Source organism: Panulirus ornatus, chromosome 56 (genome assembly GCF_036320965.1).
Source record: "Panulirus ornatus isolate Po-2019 chromosome 56, ASM3632096v1, whole genome shotgun sequence".
Lineage (NCBI taxonomy): Eukaryota > Metazoa > Arthropoda > Malacostraca > Decapoda > Palinuridae > Panulirus > Panulirus ornatus.
Window position 1 is genome coordinate 32,223,349 of NC_092279.1, and position 15,100 is coordinate 32,238,448.

General features: G+C 42.3%; 1 protein-coding gene across 2 annotated transcripts in view; it reads left to right on the forward strand.

The window, feature by feature from the left end:
• crb (cell polarity complex component crumbs) overlaps positions 1 to 15,100 on the forward strand; it is a 642,968-nt gene that overhangs the window by 348,628 nt on the left and 279,240 nt on the right. For both annotated transcript variants that reach the window (XM_071694202.1, XM_071694201.1), the window contains exons 16-17: positions 804 to 1,180; positions 1,563 to 1,758. In XM_071694202.1, the coding sequence (XP_071550303.1) occupies positions 804 to 1,180; positions 1,563 to 1,758 (573 nt within the window). The remainder of the gene's footprint in view (positions 1 to 803; positions 1,181 to 1,562; positions 1,759 to 15,100) is intronic.

A 15,100-nucleotide genomic window follows, 5' to 3' on the forward strand; every position in this document is an offset into this window, starting at 1 on the left:
ACATCATTTCAGTTCACTCTATTCCTCGCCTGCCTCTCCCCCTACTGTATGTTTAGGCCCCAATCACTCAAAATCTTTTTCATTCCATCCTTCCACCTCCAGTTTGGTCTCCCACTTCTTATTCCATACACCTGACGCATGTATTCTCTTTGTCAACCTTTCCTCACTCTTTCTCTCCATATGTCCAAGTCATTTCAGCACACCCTCTTCTGCCCTCTCAACCATACTCTTTTTAATACCTCATATCTCTCTTATCCTTTCATTATTTGCTTGATCAAACCACCTAACACCATGCATTGTCCTCAGATATTTCATTTCCAACACATCCACCCTTCTCCATCTATATCTATAACCCATGCCTCACAACCATGTAATATTGTTGGAACTACTGTTCCTTCAAACCTACCCATTTTTGCTCTCGAGATAACATTCTCTCTTTCCACACATTCTTCATCACTCCTAGAATCTTTGCCCCCTTCCCCATCCTGTGACTCACTTCCGCTTCCATTGGTCCATTTGCTGCCAAGTCCACTCTCAGATATCTAAAACACTTCACTTCCTCCATACTGTCATGTTGAATAGGGGTACTTCTACCCTTATATCATGCATAGTTAAAGAATAAGTGGAATGGTGTATGTATAGGAGGCATTTAAGGATAGAGATAATTGGAGACTCTCTTGCCATGGGCACTCCTTTGATGAGAGTTCCTGGAGGGAACAGGTGTTAGAGATATACATGTTAGATAGATCAAAGTTTTCATTATAAGAAACTTCCATTTGATTCTTTTATTATTGTTTTTTCAGGTCATAATTGTGAAAACGATGTAGATGAATGTGAATTGCTGCGTCCTTGTGTCAACGGTATCTGTGAGAACACTAATGGGTCATACCAGTGTTACTGTCGCCCTGGATTCTCTGGAGACCACTGCAACCTGGAGTTTGACGAGTGCCTTTCTCGACCATGTCGCAATAGTGGTACCTGCATCAACAGAATTAATGGTTATGAGTGTGTATGCCAGCCTGGTTTTACAGGCACTGACTGTGATATTGACATTGACGAGTGTGCAAGTGCCCCATGTCAGAATAATGCTACCTGCGATGACGGTATTGCCACCTTCACTTGTGAGTGCCTGCCTGGCTTTGCTGACAAGCTTTGCTCCACCAATATTGATGAGTGTGAGGTATGCATTTCCTTTTGCTTGTTTGGTTATGTTTGATAGTTTTTGCCATGTAAATACTGTATTGGTTTTATAATCACATGTTTATGTACTACATTTTTCATTCACAATATATTTGATATAATTTTTTTTCTTCATTCATATGCTCTTCTGTAAGTTTCACTGGCAAGCATGGTGTTTGAAGTTCCATTCTATTTAAGTTGCCTAACTCTTTTCACTTAATTGGTTGATTAATTATTTCATTCCTTTTCTGCTTTTCCTAGAGACCATTGATTATTATTTTATAAGTACATGGTGTAAATGTTTTAAAGTTATTACTTTAGAGTTTATTTTTTAATATTTTGATGTTTTAATAATAAGAGTATGCTCACATGTTACATTCTAGTCAGACCCTTGTATGAATGAGGGTGTTTGCACTGATGGCATCAACCACTACACATGTAACTGTAGTGATACCGGCTTCAAAGGACCGCAGTGTGAAGTAAATATTGATGACTGTGAGTCATCTCCATGCCAGCATGGTTCGACTTGTTCCGACTTTGTAAAGGATTACAAGTGCCTCTGCTATGATGGTTATACAGGTTTGTCATTTCATGAAACTTTTTGAGAAATATTTGAATGACAGGCAAATTTATATTTGATTGAAGGTATGCATAGCTAGAATTTGGATTTAGTTGAACAGTTAACACTTGATAGGGCAATACCTTCTCAGGTATGTTATAGTACCTAATTTTCCTCAGATTCACTGTTAGACAATTCTGTATCTAATTCTTTGCCCTCATCTGCTACCACTGAGCATATGTCATCTATATTTCTCATGTAAGATCTTCCAAGAGCTCTCCCAGCTCCAAGTAGGAAAAGCATGTGGCCCAGTTGGCATACTTCCTGGAGTCATATGTGATTGTGCCTCTGAACTAGCTCTAATTCTTGCTTGCCTGCATCGCCTTGGTATGAAAACCCAGACTTTTCCTTCATTTTGGAAGCATGCCTAGTTACAGCCCATCCCATAAGAAAGGTGACAGCTTAAACTCTTTCATCTATTGCCACATTGCTCTCCCTTGTGCTATCTCCAGATTCTTTCAAACTTCTCTTAACTCACTTGATTAAACACAAAGAATCCCATTTCTTTCCCTTTGATCACCACTATGAATTTTCCAGTGGTAGGTCTACTGGTGGTCTTCTCTCCTGTGTAACTCGCATCAGCTCCTCATCTCTCAGGGATTTTGGGAAGATTTTGTCATGACCATAAGCATCTCTTAAGCATCTGATAAGATGCTGCTTAAGTTTTTGCTTTATGGTTTGGGAATGTCTTGGGAGTAAAGTCAGGGGTTGGTGAGAGGACAAGAGCAAGGGAAGGAGTAGCACTACTCCTGAAACAGGAGTGGTGGGAGTATGTGATAGAGTGTAAGAAAGTAAACTTGAGATTGATATGGGTAAAACTGAAAGTGGATGGAGAGATGGGTGATTATTGGTGCAAATGCACCTAGGCATGAGAAGAAACATCACGAGAGGCAAGTGTTTTGGGAGCAACCGAGTGAGTAATGTGGCAGTTTAGGGAATAATTGGTGTACATGGGGTGTTCAGTGTTGTAAATGGAAATGGTGAAGAGCTTGTAGATTTGTGCACTGAAATAGGACTGGTGATTGGGAATACCTGGTTTAAAAAGAGAGATATACATAAGTATACGTATGTGAGTAGGAGAGATGGCCAGAGAGCATTATTGGATTACCTGTTAATTGATAGGTGCGCGAAAAAGCCTTTTGGACGTTGATGTGCTGAGAGGTGCAACTGGAGGGATGTCTGATCATTATCTTGTGGAGGCGAAGGTGAAGATTTGTAGAGGTTTTCAGAAAAGAAGAGAGAATGTTGGGGTGAAGAGAGTGGTGAGAGTAAGTGAGCTTGGGAAGGAGGCTTGTGTGAGGAAGTACCAGGAGAGACGGTACAGAATAGAAAAAGGTAAGATCAAAGGATGTAAGGGGAGTGGGGGAGGAATGGGATGTATTTAGGGAAGCAGTGATGGCTTGCGCAAAAGATGCTTGTGGCATGAGAAGCGTAGGAGGTGGGCAGATTAGAAAGGGTAGTGAGTGGTGGGATGAGGAAGTAAGATTATTAGTGAAAGAGAAGAGAGAGGTATTTGGATGATTTTTGCAGGGAAATAAAGAGAATGAGTGGGAGATGTATAAAAGAAAGAGGGAGGAGGTCAAGAGAAAGGTGCAAGAGGTATAAAAGAGGGCAAATGAGAGTTGGGGTGAGAGAGTATCATTAAATGTTAGGGAGCATAAAAAGATGTTTTGGAAGGGGGTAAATAAAGTGCGTAAGACAAGGGAACAAATGGGACCTTCAATGAAGGGGGCTAATGGGGAGGTGATAACAAGGGGGCTAATGGGGAGGTGATAACAAGTAGTGGTGATGTGAGAAGGAGATGGAGTGAGTATTTTCAAGGTTTGTTGAATGTGTTTGATGATTGAGTGGCAGATATAGGGTGTTTTGGTCGAGGTGGTGTGCAAAGTGAGAGAGTTAGGGAGAATGATTTGGTATACAGAGAAGAGGTACTAAAAGCTTTGCAGAAGATGAAAGCTGGCAAGGCAGCAGGGTTGGATGGCATTGCAGTGGAATTTATTAAAAAAGGGGGTGACTGTGTTGTTTACTGGTTGGTAAGATTATTTAATGTATGTATGACTCATGGTGAGGTGCCTGAGGATTGGCAGAATGCTTGCATAGTGACATTGCACAAAGGCAAAGGGGATAAAGGTGAGTGCTCAAATTGCAGAGGTATAGGTTTGTTGAGTACTGGGAAATCATATGGGAGGGTATTGATTGAGAGGGTGAAGGCATGTATAGAGCATCAGATTAGGGAAGAGCAGTGTGGTTTCAGAAGTGGTAGAGGATGTGTGGATCAGGTGTTTGCTTTGAAGAATGTATGTGAGAAATACTTAGAAAAGCAAATGGATTTGTATGTAGCATTTATGGATCTGGAGAAAGGCATATGATAGAGTTGATAGAGATGCTCTGTGGAAGGTATCAAGAATATATGGTGTGGGAGGCAAGTTGTTAGAAGCAGTGAAAAGTTTTTATCAAGGATGTAAGGCATGTGTACGTGTAGGAAGAGAGGAAAGTGATTAGTTCTCAGTGAATGTAGGTTTGCGGCAGGAGTGCGTGATATCTCCATGGTAGTTTAATTTGTTTATGGATGGGGTTGTTAGGTAGGTGAATGCAAGAGTTTTGGAGAGAGGGGCAAGTATGCAGTCTGTTGTGGATGAGAGAGCTTGGGAAGTGAGTCAGTTGTTCGCCGATGATACAGTGCTGGTGGCTGATTCGAGTGAGAAACTGCAGAATCTGGTGAGTGAGTTTGGTAAAGTTTGTGTAAGAAGAAAGCTGAGAGTAAATGTGAATAAGAGCAAGGTTATTAGGTACAGTAGGGTTGAGGGACAAGTCAATTAGAAGGTAAGTTTGAATGGAGAAAAACTGGAGGAAGTGAAGTGTTTTAGATATCTGGGAGTGGATTTGGCAGCGGATGGAACCATGGAAGCGGAAGTGAGTCATAGGATGGGGGAGGGTGCAAAAATGCTGGGAGCGTTGAAGAATGTGTGGAAGGTGAGAACGTTATCTTGGAAAGCAAAAATGGGCATGTTTGAAGGAATAGTGGTTTCAGCAATATTATGTTGTTGCAAGGCGTGGGCTATTGATAGAGTTGTGTGGAGGAGGGTGGATGTGCTGGAAATGAGATGTTTGAGGACAATATGTGGTGTGAGGTGGTTTGATCGAGTAAGTAATGAAAGGGTAAGAGAGATGTGTAGTAATTAAAAGAGTGTGGTTGAGAGAGCAGAAGAGGGTGTTTTGAAATGGTTTGGTCACATGGAGAGAATGAGTGAGGAAAGATTGGCAGAGGATATACGTGTCAGAGGTGGAGGGAACGCTGATAAGTGGGAGACCAAATTGGAGGTGGAAAGATGGAGTGAAAAAGATTTTGAGCGATTGGGGCCTGAACATGCAGGAGGGTGAAAGGCGTGCAAGGAATAGAGTGAATTGGAACAATGTGGTATACTGGGGTCGATGTGCTGCCGTTCGATTGAACCAGGGTATGTGAAGTGTCTGGGGTAAACCATGGAAAATTTTGTGGGACTGGATGTGGAAAGGGAGCTGTGGTTTCAGTGCATTATACATGACAGCTAGAGACTGAGTGTGAACAAATGTGGCCTTTGTTGTCTTTCCTAGCGCTACCTCGCACACATGCGGGGGGAGGGGACTGTCATTTCATGTGTGGCAGGGTGGCGATGGGAATGAATAAGGGCAGGAAGTGTGTATATGTATATGTCTGTGTGTGTGTATATGTATACTTTGAGATGTATAGGTATGTATATGTGCATGTGTGGACGTGTATGTATATACATTGTATGTGGGTGGGTTGGGCCATTCTTTCATCTGTTTCCTTGCGCTACCTCGCTAACGCGGGAGACAGCGACAAAGTATAATAAATAAGTAAATGAATGAATAAGTAGTTTTTTCCTCTGTTCATGTATAGCTTCATTTCCAGCCATTCTGTTGCAGTAGTTGTTGATGAAGTGACTTCCCCCTTTTCCTATAGACAGTTATCTCCTTCATGGTTTAGTACATCTTCCCTATCCAACCTCTTACCCTATTCAGTCTTATGCTGATGATTCCACTTTACACATTTCATATCACTCTCCCTCTCCTCCTCCTACTTACATTACTCACTCTCTGTCTTGTACTGAACACATTTCTTCTCATTCTATCCTTTGTTCAACATCTTGGAATAGGGAAACGGTAACCTGGTTAAGGTTTATGGTGCTAGAACACAGTTGTATCTCTTTCTATGTTAAATTTTAGAGCATCAATGACATAAACATGTTGGGCTTGGTCATATCCTCCACTCTGTCATGGAAATTACACATAAATCAGCACCAGAAAGTCTGCTTTCCTAAAGCTGGGGATGTTATATAGGTGCATAATTTTTTGTGGGTAGCTATCTCGTATCCACAAGGGTGTTATTTCTCCTGTTTTGCAGTACTGCTCACAAAACTGGGATGGATCTTTGTTCGCCTCTTTGTCAATGGGAGTGGAATCAAAAGCTTTCCAACCTCACTGTTAGCAAGAGTGGAATCAAAAGCTTTCCAATCTCACTGTTAGCAAGAGTGGAATCAAAAGCTTTCTATCTCAGTCATTCTCTGGGCATTACTTGTCTTTTTCCATTCCTTTTTGTGCGCTGTGATGTTGCTGCTTTTTCTCTCTCTTCTTTAGGTAAAATTTTGGCCACTGCTCTGGTGAGCTGTCTGCATGCATTCCTGCTATTGAGGCTTGGGATTGAAGCATGCATGTTGCTGCCGCTCCCCAAAGCTGCTCTTTGGAGGCTGGCTACTCAAGAATTGACTATTATGAGCAATTAAATAGGGAATTCTCTTCCAACTTTTGTCTCTCCCTCTTTATGTAACCTTTCTACAGATCTATAAGCACCTGTGGAGCTTTGATTGATTTCTGTATTCCTTTATTGTAACATTTTTCTTTTCAGCTGAGATGGCCTTTGAGTTGGCATGTTTTTGCCTGTGCCATGATGGTTTAACAATCAGGCCCCACTGACCTTTCCATGTTTTTCCCCAGCTGCTTTATATGTCATAGTTCAATGTGTTGACAGCACATCACCAACTGTATGCCACACTGCTCCAATTCACTCTATCCCATACATGCCTTTCACCCTCTTGCATGCTCAGGTCCCAAGCATTCAAAATCTTTATCACTCTCTCTTTCCATCTCCAGTTAGGTCTCTCTTTCTCTTTTTCCCCTCCACTTCTGACACATATATCCTCCTTGTCAACTTTTCTTAACTCATGCTTTATAATGTTGAGACCATTTTAGCACACACTCTTCTTATTATTATATCTGTCTCTTTTTTTTTTTTTTTTTTTTTTTTTATACCTCGTCGCTGTCTCCCGCGTTTGCGAGGTAGCGCAAGGAAACAGACGAAAGAAATGGCCCAACCCCCCCCATACACATGTACATACATACGTCCACACACGCAAATATACATACCTACACAGCTTTCCATGGTTTACCCCGGACGCTTCACATGCCTTGATTCAATCCACTGACAGCACGTCAACCCCTGTATACCACATCGCTCCAATTCACTCTATTCCTTGCCCTCCTTTCACCCTCCTGCATGTTCAGGCCCCGATCACACAAAATCCTTTTCACTCCATCTTTCCACCTCCAATTTGGTCTCCCTCTTCTCCTCGTTCCCTCCACCTCAGACACATATATCCTCTTGGTCAATCTTTCCTCACTCATTCTCTCCATGTGCCCAAACCACTTCAAAACACCCTCTTCTGCTCTCTCAACCACGCTCTTTTTATTTCCACACATTTCTCTTACCCTTACGTTACTTACTCGATCAAACCACCTCACACCACACATTGTCCTCAAACATCTCATTTCCAGCACATCCATCCTCCTGCGCACAACTCTATCCATAGCCCACGCCTCACAACCATACAACATTGTTGGAACCACTATTCCTTCAAACATACCCATTTTTGCTTTCCGGGATAATGTTCTCGACTTCCACACATTTTTCAAGGCTCCCAAAATTTTTGCCCCCTCCCCCACCCTATGATCCACTTCCGCTTCCATGGTTCCATCCGCTGACAGATCCACTCCCAGATATCTAAAACACTTCACTTCCTCCAGTTTTTCTCCATTCAAACTCACCTCCCAATTGACTTGACCCTCAACCCTACTGTACCTAATAACCTTGCTCTTATTCACATTTACTCTTAACTTTCTTCTTCCACACACTTTACCAAACTCCGTCACCAGCTTCTGCAGTTTCTCACATGAATCCGCCACCAGCGCTGTATCATCAGCGAACAACAACTGACTCACTTCCCAAGCTCTCTCATCCCCAACAGACTTCATACTTGCCCCTCTTTCCAAGACTCTTGCATTTACCTCCCTAACAACCCCATCCATAAACAAATTAAACAACCATGGAGACATCACACACCCCTGCCGCAAACCTACATTCACTGAGAACCAATCACTTTCCTCTCTTCCTACACGTACACATGCCTTACATCCTCGATAAAAACTTTTCACTGCTTCTAACAACTTGCCTCCCACACCATATATTCTTAATACCTTCCACAGAGCATCTCTATCAACTCTATCATATGCCTTCTCCAGATCCATAAATGCTACATACAAATCCATTTGCTTTTCTAAGTATTTCTCACATACATTCTTCAAAGCAAACACCTGATCCACACATCCTCTACCACTTCTGAAACCACATTGCTCTTCCCCAATCTGATGCTCTGTACATGCCTTCACCCTCTCAATCAATACCCTCCCATATAATTTACCAGGAATACTCAACAAACTTATACCTCTGTAATTTGAGCACTCACTCTTATCCCCTTTGCCTTTGTACAATGGCACTATGCACGCATTCCGCCAATCCTCAGGCACCTCACCATGAGTCATACATACATTAAATAACCTTACCAACCAGTCAACAATACAGAGAAGAGGGTGACTGTATCTGTCTCTTATTACTCATTTATTTTGTACATGATGAAACCACCTCATGCCTCATACTGTCTTTGAATATTTCATCTCCATCACATCCACCCTTCTCCACACATACTCATTTGTAGCCATAGCTGTAGGCCCATGCTTTGCATCCATACAGTAGTGTTGGGATTACTTTCCCTTCAAACATAACCATTTTTGCCTCTACAGGAAATGAACTCTCTTTCCACACATCCCTTAATGCTCCTAGACCCTTAACTCCCTCACTTACCCTGTGACTTGCATCTACTTCCATGGCACCATTTGCTACCATGTCTACTGCTAGATATTCAAAACACTACACTTCCTCAAAATATTCTCCATTTAAACTTACAACCTAATAGCCTTGCTTTTGGTCACATGTACTTTCAACTTCCTCCTTTCACACTTTCTCCCTAATTGAGAAACCAACCTCTTCAGAGTCTCATTCATATCAGCTATCAGTGCCTATCTGACACTTTCCATCCCCCTCTCACCCACTTCAGACTGCATACTCACCCCTCTTTCTATGAACTTGCATATACCTCCCTCACCACTTGATTTATAAACAAATCAAACAGCCATGGAGACATCACACACACACCTCTACTGTTGTCCCATCTTTACTAGGAACTAGTTACCCTCTAGCTCCTTGCAAACATGCCTTACACTCGATAAAACCTTTTCACAGCTTCTAGTACCTTTCCTCTTACACTATACAGTTGTATGAATTTGCATAAGGCATCTTCATCAACCCTCTCATATGTTACCCATGTGCATGGTGAATCACTAAATGAAAACAGGCTGAAACTGCCAAGCATATGACATGTCTACCTTAATAGTGTATTATATGCACATCTCACAATGCAGTCATATTATATGATAATTCTCTTTTGTGTTTCACTATTCTTTTATGTATTATTTATTATACTTTGTCACTGTCTCCTGTGTTTTAGCGAGGTAGCACAAGGAAACAGATAAAGAATGGCCCAACCCACCCACATACTCATGTATATACATAAACACCCAACTATGCTCTTATACCTATACATTTCAACATATACATACATATACAGGCATATACATAGATACAATTGTACATATTCATACTTGCTGCCTTCATCCATTCCCATCGCCACCCTCCACACATGAAATGGCAGCCCTTCCCCCCACAGGTGCACGAGGTAGCTCTAGGAAAAGACAACAAAGGCCACATTCGGTCACATGCATTCTCTAGCTGTCATGTGTAATGCGCGGAAACCACATCTCCCTTTCCACATCCAGGCCCTACAAAGCTTTCCATTGTCCTGGTTCAATCCATTGACAGGACGTCGACTCTGGTATACCACATCGTTCCAATTCACTCTATTCCTTGCACGTCTTTCACCCTCCTGTATGTTCAGGCCCTGATCGCTCAAAATCTTTTTCATTCCATCCTTCCACCTCCCACTTCTCTTCATTCCCTCCACCTCTGACACATATATCTTCTTTGTCAATCTTTCCTCACTCATACTCTCCATGTGACCAATCCATTTCAATACACCCTCTTCTGCTCTCTCAACCACACTTTTTTTATTACCACACATTTCTCTTACCCTTACGTTACTCAGTCACACCACCTCTCACCACATGTTGTCCTCAAACATCTCATGTGCAACACATCCACCCTCCTCCACACAACCCTATCTATAGCCCATGCCTTGCACCCATATAACATTGTTGGAACCACTACTCCTTCAAACATACCCATTTTTGCTCCGAGATAACATTCTCGCCTTCCACACATTCTTTAACACTCCCAGAACCTTTGCCCCCTCCCCCACTCTGTGACTTACTTCCACTTCCATGGTTCCATCCACTGCTGAATCCCCTCCCAGATATCTAAAACACTTCACTTCCTCCAGTTTTTCTTCATTCAAACTTACCTCCCAGTTGACTTGTCCCTCAACCCTACTGAACCTAATAACCTTGCTCTTATTCATATTTACTCTCAGCTTTCTTCTTTCACACACTTTACCATACTCAGTCTTCAGCTTCTGCAGTTTCTCACCTGAATCAGCCACCAGCACTGTATCATCAGCAAACAACAACTGACTCACTTCCCAAGCCCTCTCATCCACAAAAGGCTGCAAACTTGCCCCTCTTTGCAAAACTCTTGCATTCCCCTCCCTAAGAGCCCCATCCATAAACAAATTAAACAACATGCCTTCACCCTCTCAATCAATACCCTCCCATATGATTTCCCAGGAATACTCAACAAACTCATACCTCTGTAATTTGAACACTCACCTTTATCCCCTTTGCCTTTGTACAATGGCACTATGCATGTATTCTGCCAATCTGCCAATTTATTTATTTATTTATTCATTTACCATACATGATCGCTGTTTCTCACGTCAGAGGTAGTACATACCTATACATTTGAACGTATACATTTATATACATACACAGACATATACACATATACACATGTACATAATTCATACTTGCTGACTTTATTCATTCCCGTCGCCACCTCGCCACACATGAAATGACAACTCTCTCCCCCTGCATGCATGCGAGGTAGCGCTAGGAAAATACAGCAAAGGCCACATTCGTACACACTCAGTCTCTAGCTTTCATGTATAATGCACAGAAACCACAGCTCCCTTTCCACATCCAGGCCCCACAAAACTTTCCATGGTTTGCCCCAAACGCTTCACATGCCCTGGTTCAATCCATTGACAGCATGTCAACCCCAGTATACCACATCGTTCCAGTTCACTCTATTCCTTGCACGCCTTTCACCCTCCTGCATGTTCAGGCCCCAGTCACTCAAAATCTTTTTCACTCCATCTTTCCACCTCCAATTTGGTTTCCCACTTCTCCTCGTTCCCTCCACCTCTGACACATATATCCTCTTCGTCAATCTTTCCTCACTCATTCTCTCCATGAAACCAAACCATTTCAAAACACCCTTTTCTGCTCTCTCAACCACACTTTTTATTACCACACATCTCTCTTAGCCTTTCATTACTTACTCGATCAAACCACCTCACACCACATATTGTCTCAGACATCTCATTTCCAACACATCCACCCTCCTCTGCATAACTCTAGCTATAGCCCATGACTCACAACCATATAGCATTGTTGGAACCACTATTCCTTCATACATACTCATTTTTGATTTCCGAGATAATGTTCTTGCCTTCCACACATTTTTCAACGCTTTCAGAACTTTCAACCCCCTCCACCCACCCTGTGACTCACTTCTGCTTCCATGGTTCCATCCGCTGCCAAATCCACTTCCAGATATCTAAAACACTTCGCTTCCTCCAGTTTCTCTCCATTCAAACTTACCTCGCAATTGACTTGTCCCTCAACCCTACTGTGCCTAATAACCATGCTCTTATTCATATTTACTCTCAGCTTTCTTCTTTCACACACTTTACCAAACTCATTCACCAGCTTCTGCAGTTTCTCACCCGAATCAGCCACCAGCGCTGTATCATCAGCGAACAACAACTGACTCACTTCCCAAGCTCTCGATCTACAACAGACTGCATACTTGCTCCTGTCTCCAAAACTCTTGCATTCACCCTAAACAAATTAAACAACCATGGAGACATCATGAACTCCTGCCGCAAACCTACATTCACTGAGAACCGATCGCTTTCCTCTCTTACTACTCATACACATGCCTTACATCCTCAATAAAAAATTTTCATTGCTTTAAACAACTTGCCTCCCACACCATATACTCTTAATACCTTCCACAGAGCATCTCAATCAACTCTATTATATGCCTTCTCCAGATCCATAAAATTAACATACAAATCCAATTGCTTTTCAGAGTATTTCTCACAAACATTCTTCAAAGGAAACACCTGATCCACACATCCTCTACCACTTCTGAAACCACACTGCTCTTCCCCAATCTGATGCTCTGTACATGCCTTCACCCGCTCTATCAATACCCTCCCATATAATTTCCCAGGAATACTCAACAAACTTATACCTCTGCAATTTGAGCACTCACCTTTATCCTCTTTGCCTTTGTGCAATGGCACTATGCATGCATTCTGCCAATCCTCAGGCACCATAAGTCATGCATACATTGAATATCCTTACCAACCAGTCAACAACACAGTCACCCTGTTTTTTAATAAATTCCACTGCAATACTGTCAAAACCCGCTACCTTGCCAACTTTCATCTTCTGCAAAGCTTTTACTACCTCTTCTCTGTTTACCAAATGAATATCCCTAACCCTCTCACTTCACACACCACCTCAACCAAAACACCCTATATCTGCCACTCTATCATCTAACACATTCAACAAACCTTCAAAATACTTCATCTCCTCACATCACCACTACTTGTCATCGCCTCCCCATTAGCCCCCTTCACCGATGTTCCCATTTGTTCACTTGTCTTACGCGCTTTATTTACCTCCTTCCAAAAAATTCTTTTTATTCTCCCTAAAATTTAATGATACTCTCTCACTCCAACTCTCATTTGCCCTCTTTTATGCCCCTTGCACCTTTCTCTTGACCTCCTGCCTCTTTCTTTTATACCTCTCCCCATCATTTGCACTTTTTCCCTGCAAAACTCGTCCAAATGCCTCTCTCTTCTCTCATACTAATAATATTACTTCTTCATCCCACCACTCACTACCCTTTCTAATCTGCCCACCTCTCACACTTCTCATGCCACAAGCATCTTTTGCCCAAGCCATCACTGCTTCCCTGAATACATCCCATTCCTCCCCCACTCCCCTTATGTCCTTTGCTCTCACCTTTTTCCATTCTGCACTCATTCTCTCCTGGTACTTCCTCACACAAGTCTCCTTCCCAAGCTCACTTACTCTCACCACTCTCTTCACCCCAACATTCTCTCTTCTTTTCTGAAAACCTCTACAAATCTTCACCTTCACCTCCACAAGATAATGATCAGACATCCCTTCAGTTGCACCTCTCAGCACATTAACATCCAGTTGTCTCTCTCGCGCACCTATTAATTAACACGTAATCCAATAACGCTCTCTGGCCATCTCTCCTACGTACATACGTATACTTTTGTATATCTCTCTTTTTAAATCAGGTATTCCCAGTCACTAGTCCTTTTTCAGTGCACAAATCTACAAGCTCTTCACCATTTCCATTTACAACACTGAACACCCCATGTACACCATTTATTCCCTCAACTGCCACATTACTCACCTTTGCATTCAAATCACCCATCACTATAACCTGGTCTCGTGCATCCAAACTACTAACACACTCACTCAGCTGCTCCCAAAACACTTGCCTCTCATGATCTTTCTTCTCATGCCCAGGTGCATATGCACCAATAAATACCCATCTCTCTCCATCCACTTTCAGTTTTCCCCATATCAATCTAGAGTTTACTTTCTTACACTCTATCACATACTTCCACCACTCCTGTTTCAGGAGTAGCGCTACTCCTTCCCTTGCTCTTGTCCTCTCACCCATCCCTAACTTACTCCCAAAACATTCCCAAACCTCTCTTCCCCTTTACCCTTGAGCTTTGTTTCACTCAGAGCCAAAACATCCAGGTTCCTTTCCTCAAATAGTCTACCTGTCTCTCCTTTTTTCTCATCTTGGTTACATCCACACATATTTAGACACCCCATTCTGAGCCTTTGAGGAGGATGAGCACTCCCCGCATGACACCTTCGTTTTTGTCCCCTTTTAGAAAGTTAAAATACAAAGAGGGGATGGTTACTAGACCCTGCTCCCATCCCATTTAGTCGCCTTCTACGACACATCAGGAAAGCGTGGGAAGTATTCTTTCTCCCTTATCTCCAGGGATATCATCCACTGATATATATATATATATATATATATATATATATATATATATATATATATATATATATATATATATTTTTTTTTTTTTTTTTTTATACTTTGTCGCTGTCTCCCGCGTTTGCGAGGTAGCGCAAGGAAACAGACGAAAGAAATGGCCCAACCCCCCCCCCCATACACATGTACATACACACGTCCACACACGCAAATATACATACCTACACAGCTTTCCATGGTTTACCCCAGACGCTTCACATGCCTTGCCTCAATCCACTGACAGCACGTCAACCCCGGTATACCACATGACTCCAATTCACTCTATTTCTTGCCCTCCTTTCACCCTCCTGCATGTTCAGGCCCCGATCACACAAAATCTTTTTCACTCCATCTTTCCACCTCCAATTTGGTCTCCCTCTTCTCCTCGTTCCCTCCACCTCCGACACATATATCCTCTTGGTCAATCTCTCCTCACTCATTCTCTCCATGTGCCCAAACCATTTCAAAACACCCTCTTCTGCTCTCTCAACCACGCTCTTTTTATTTCCACA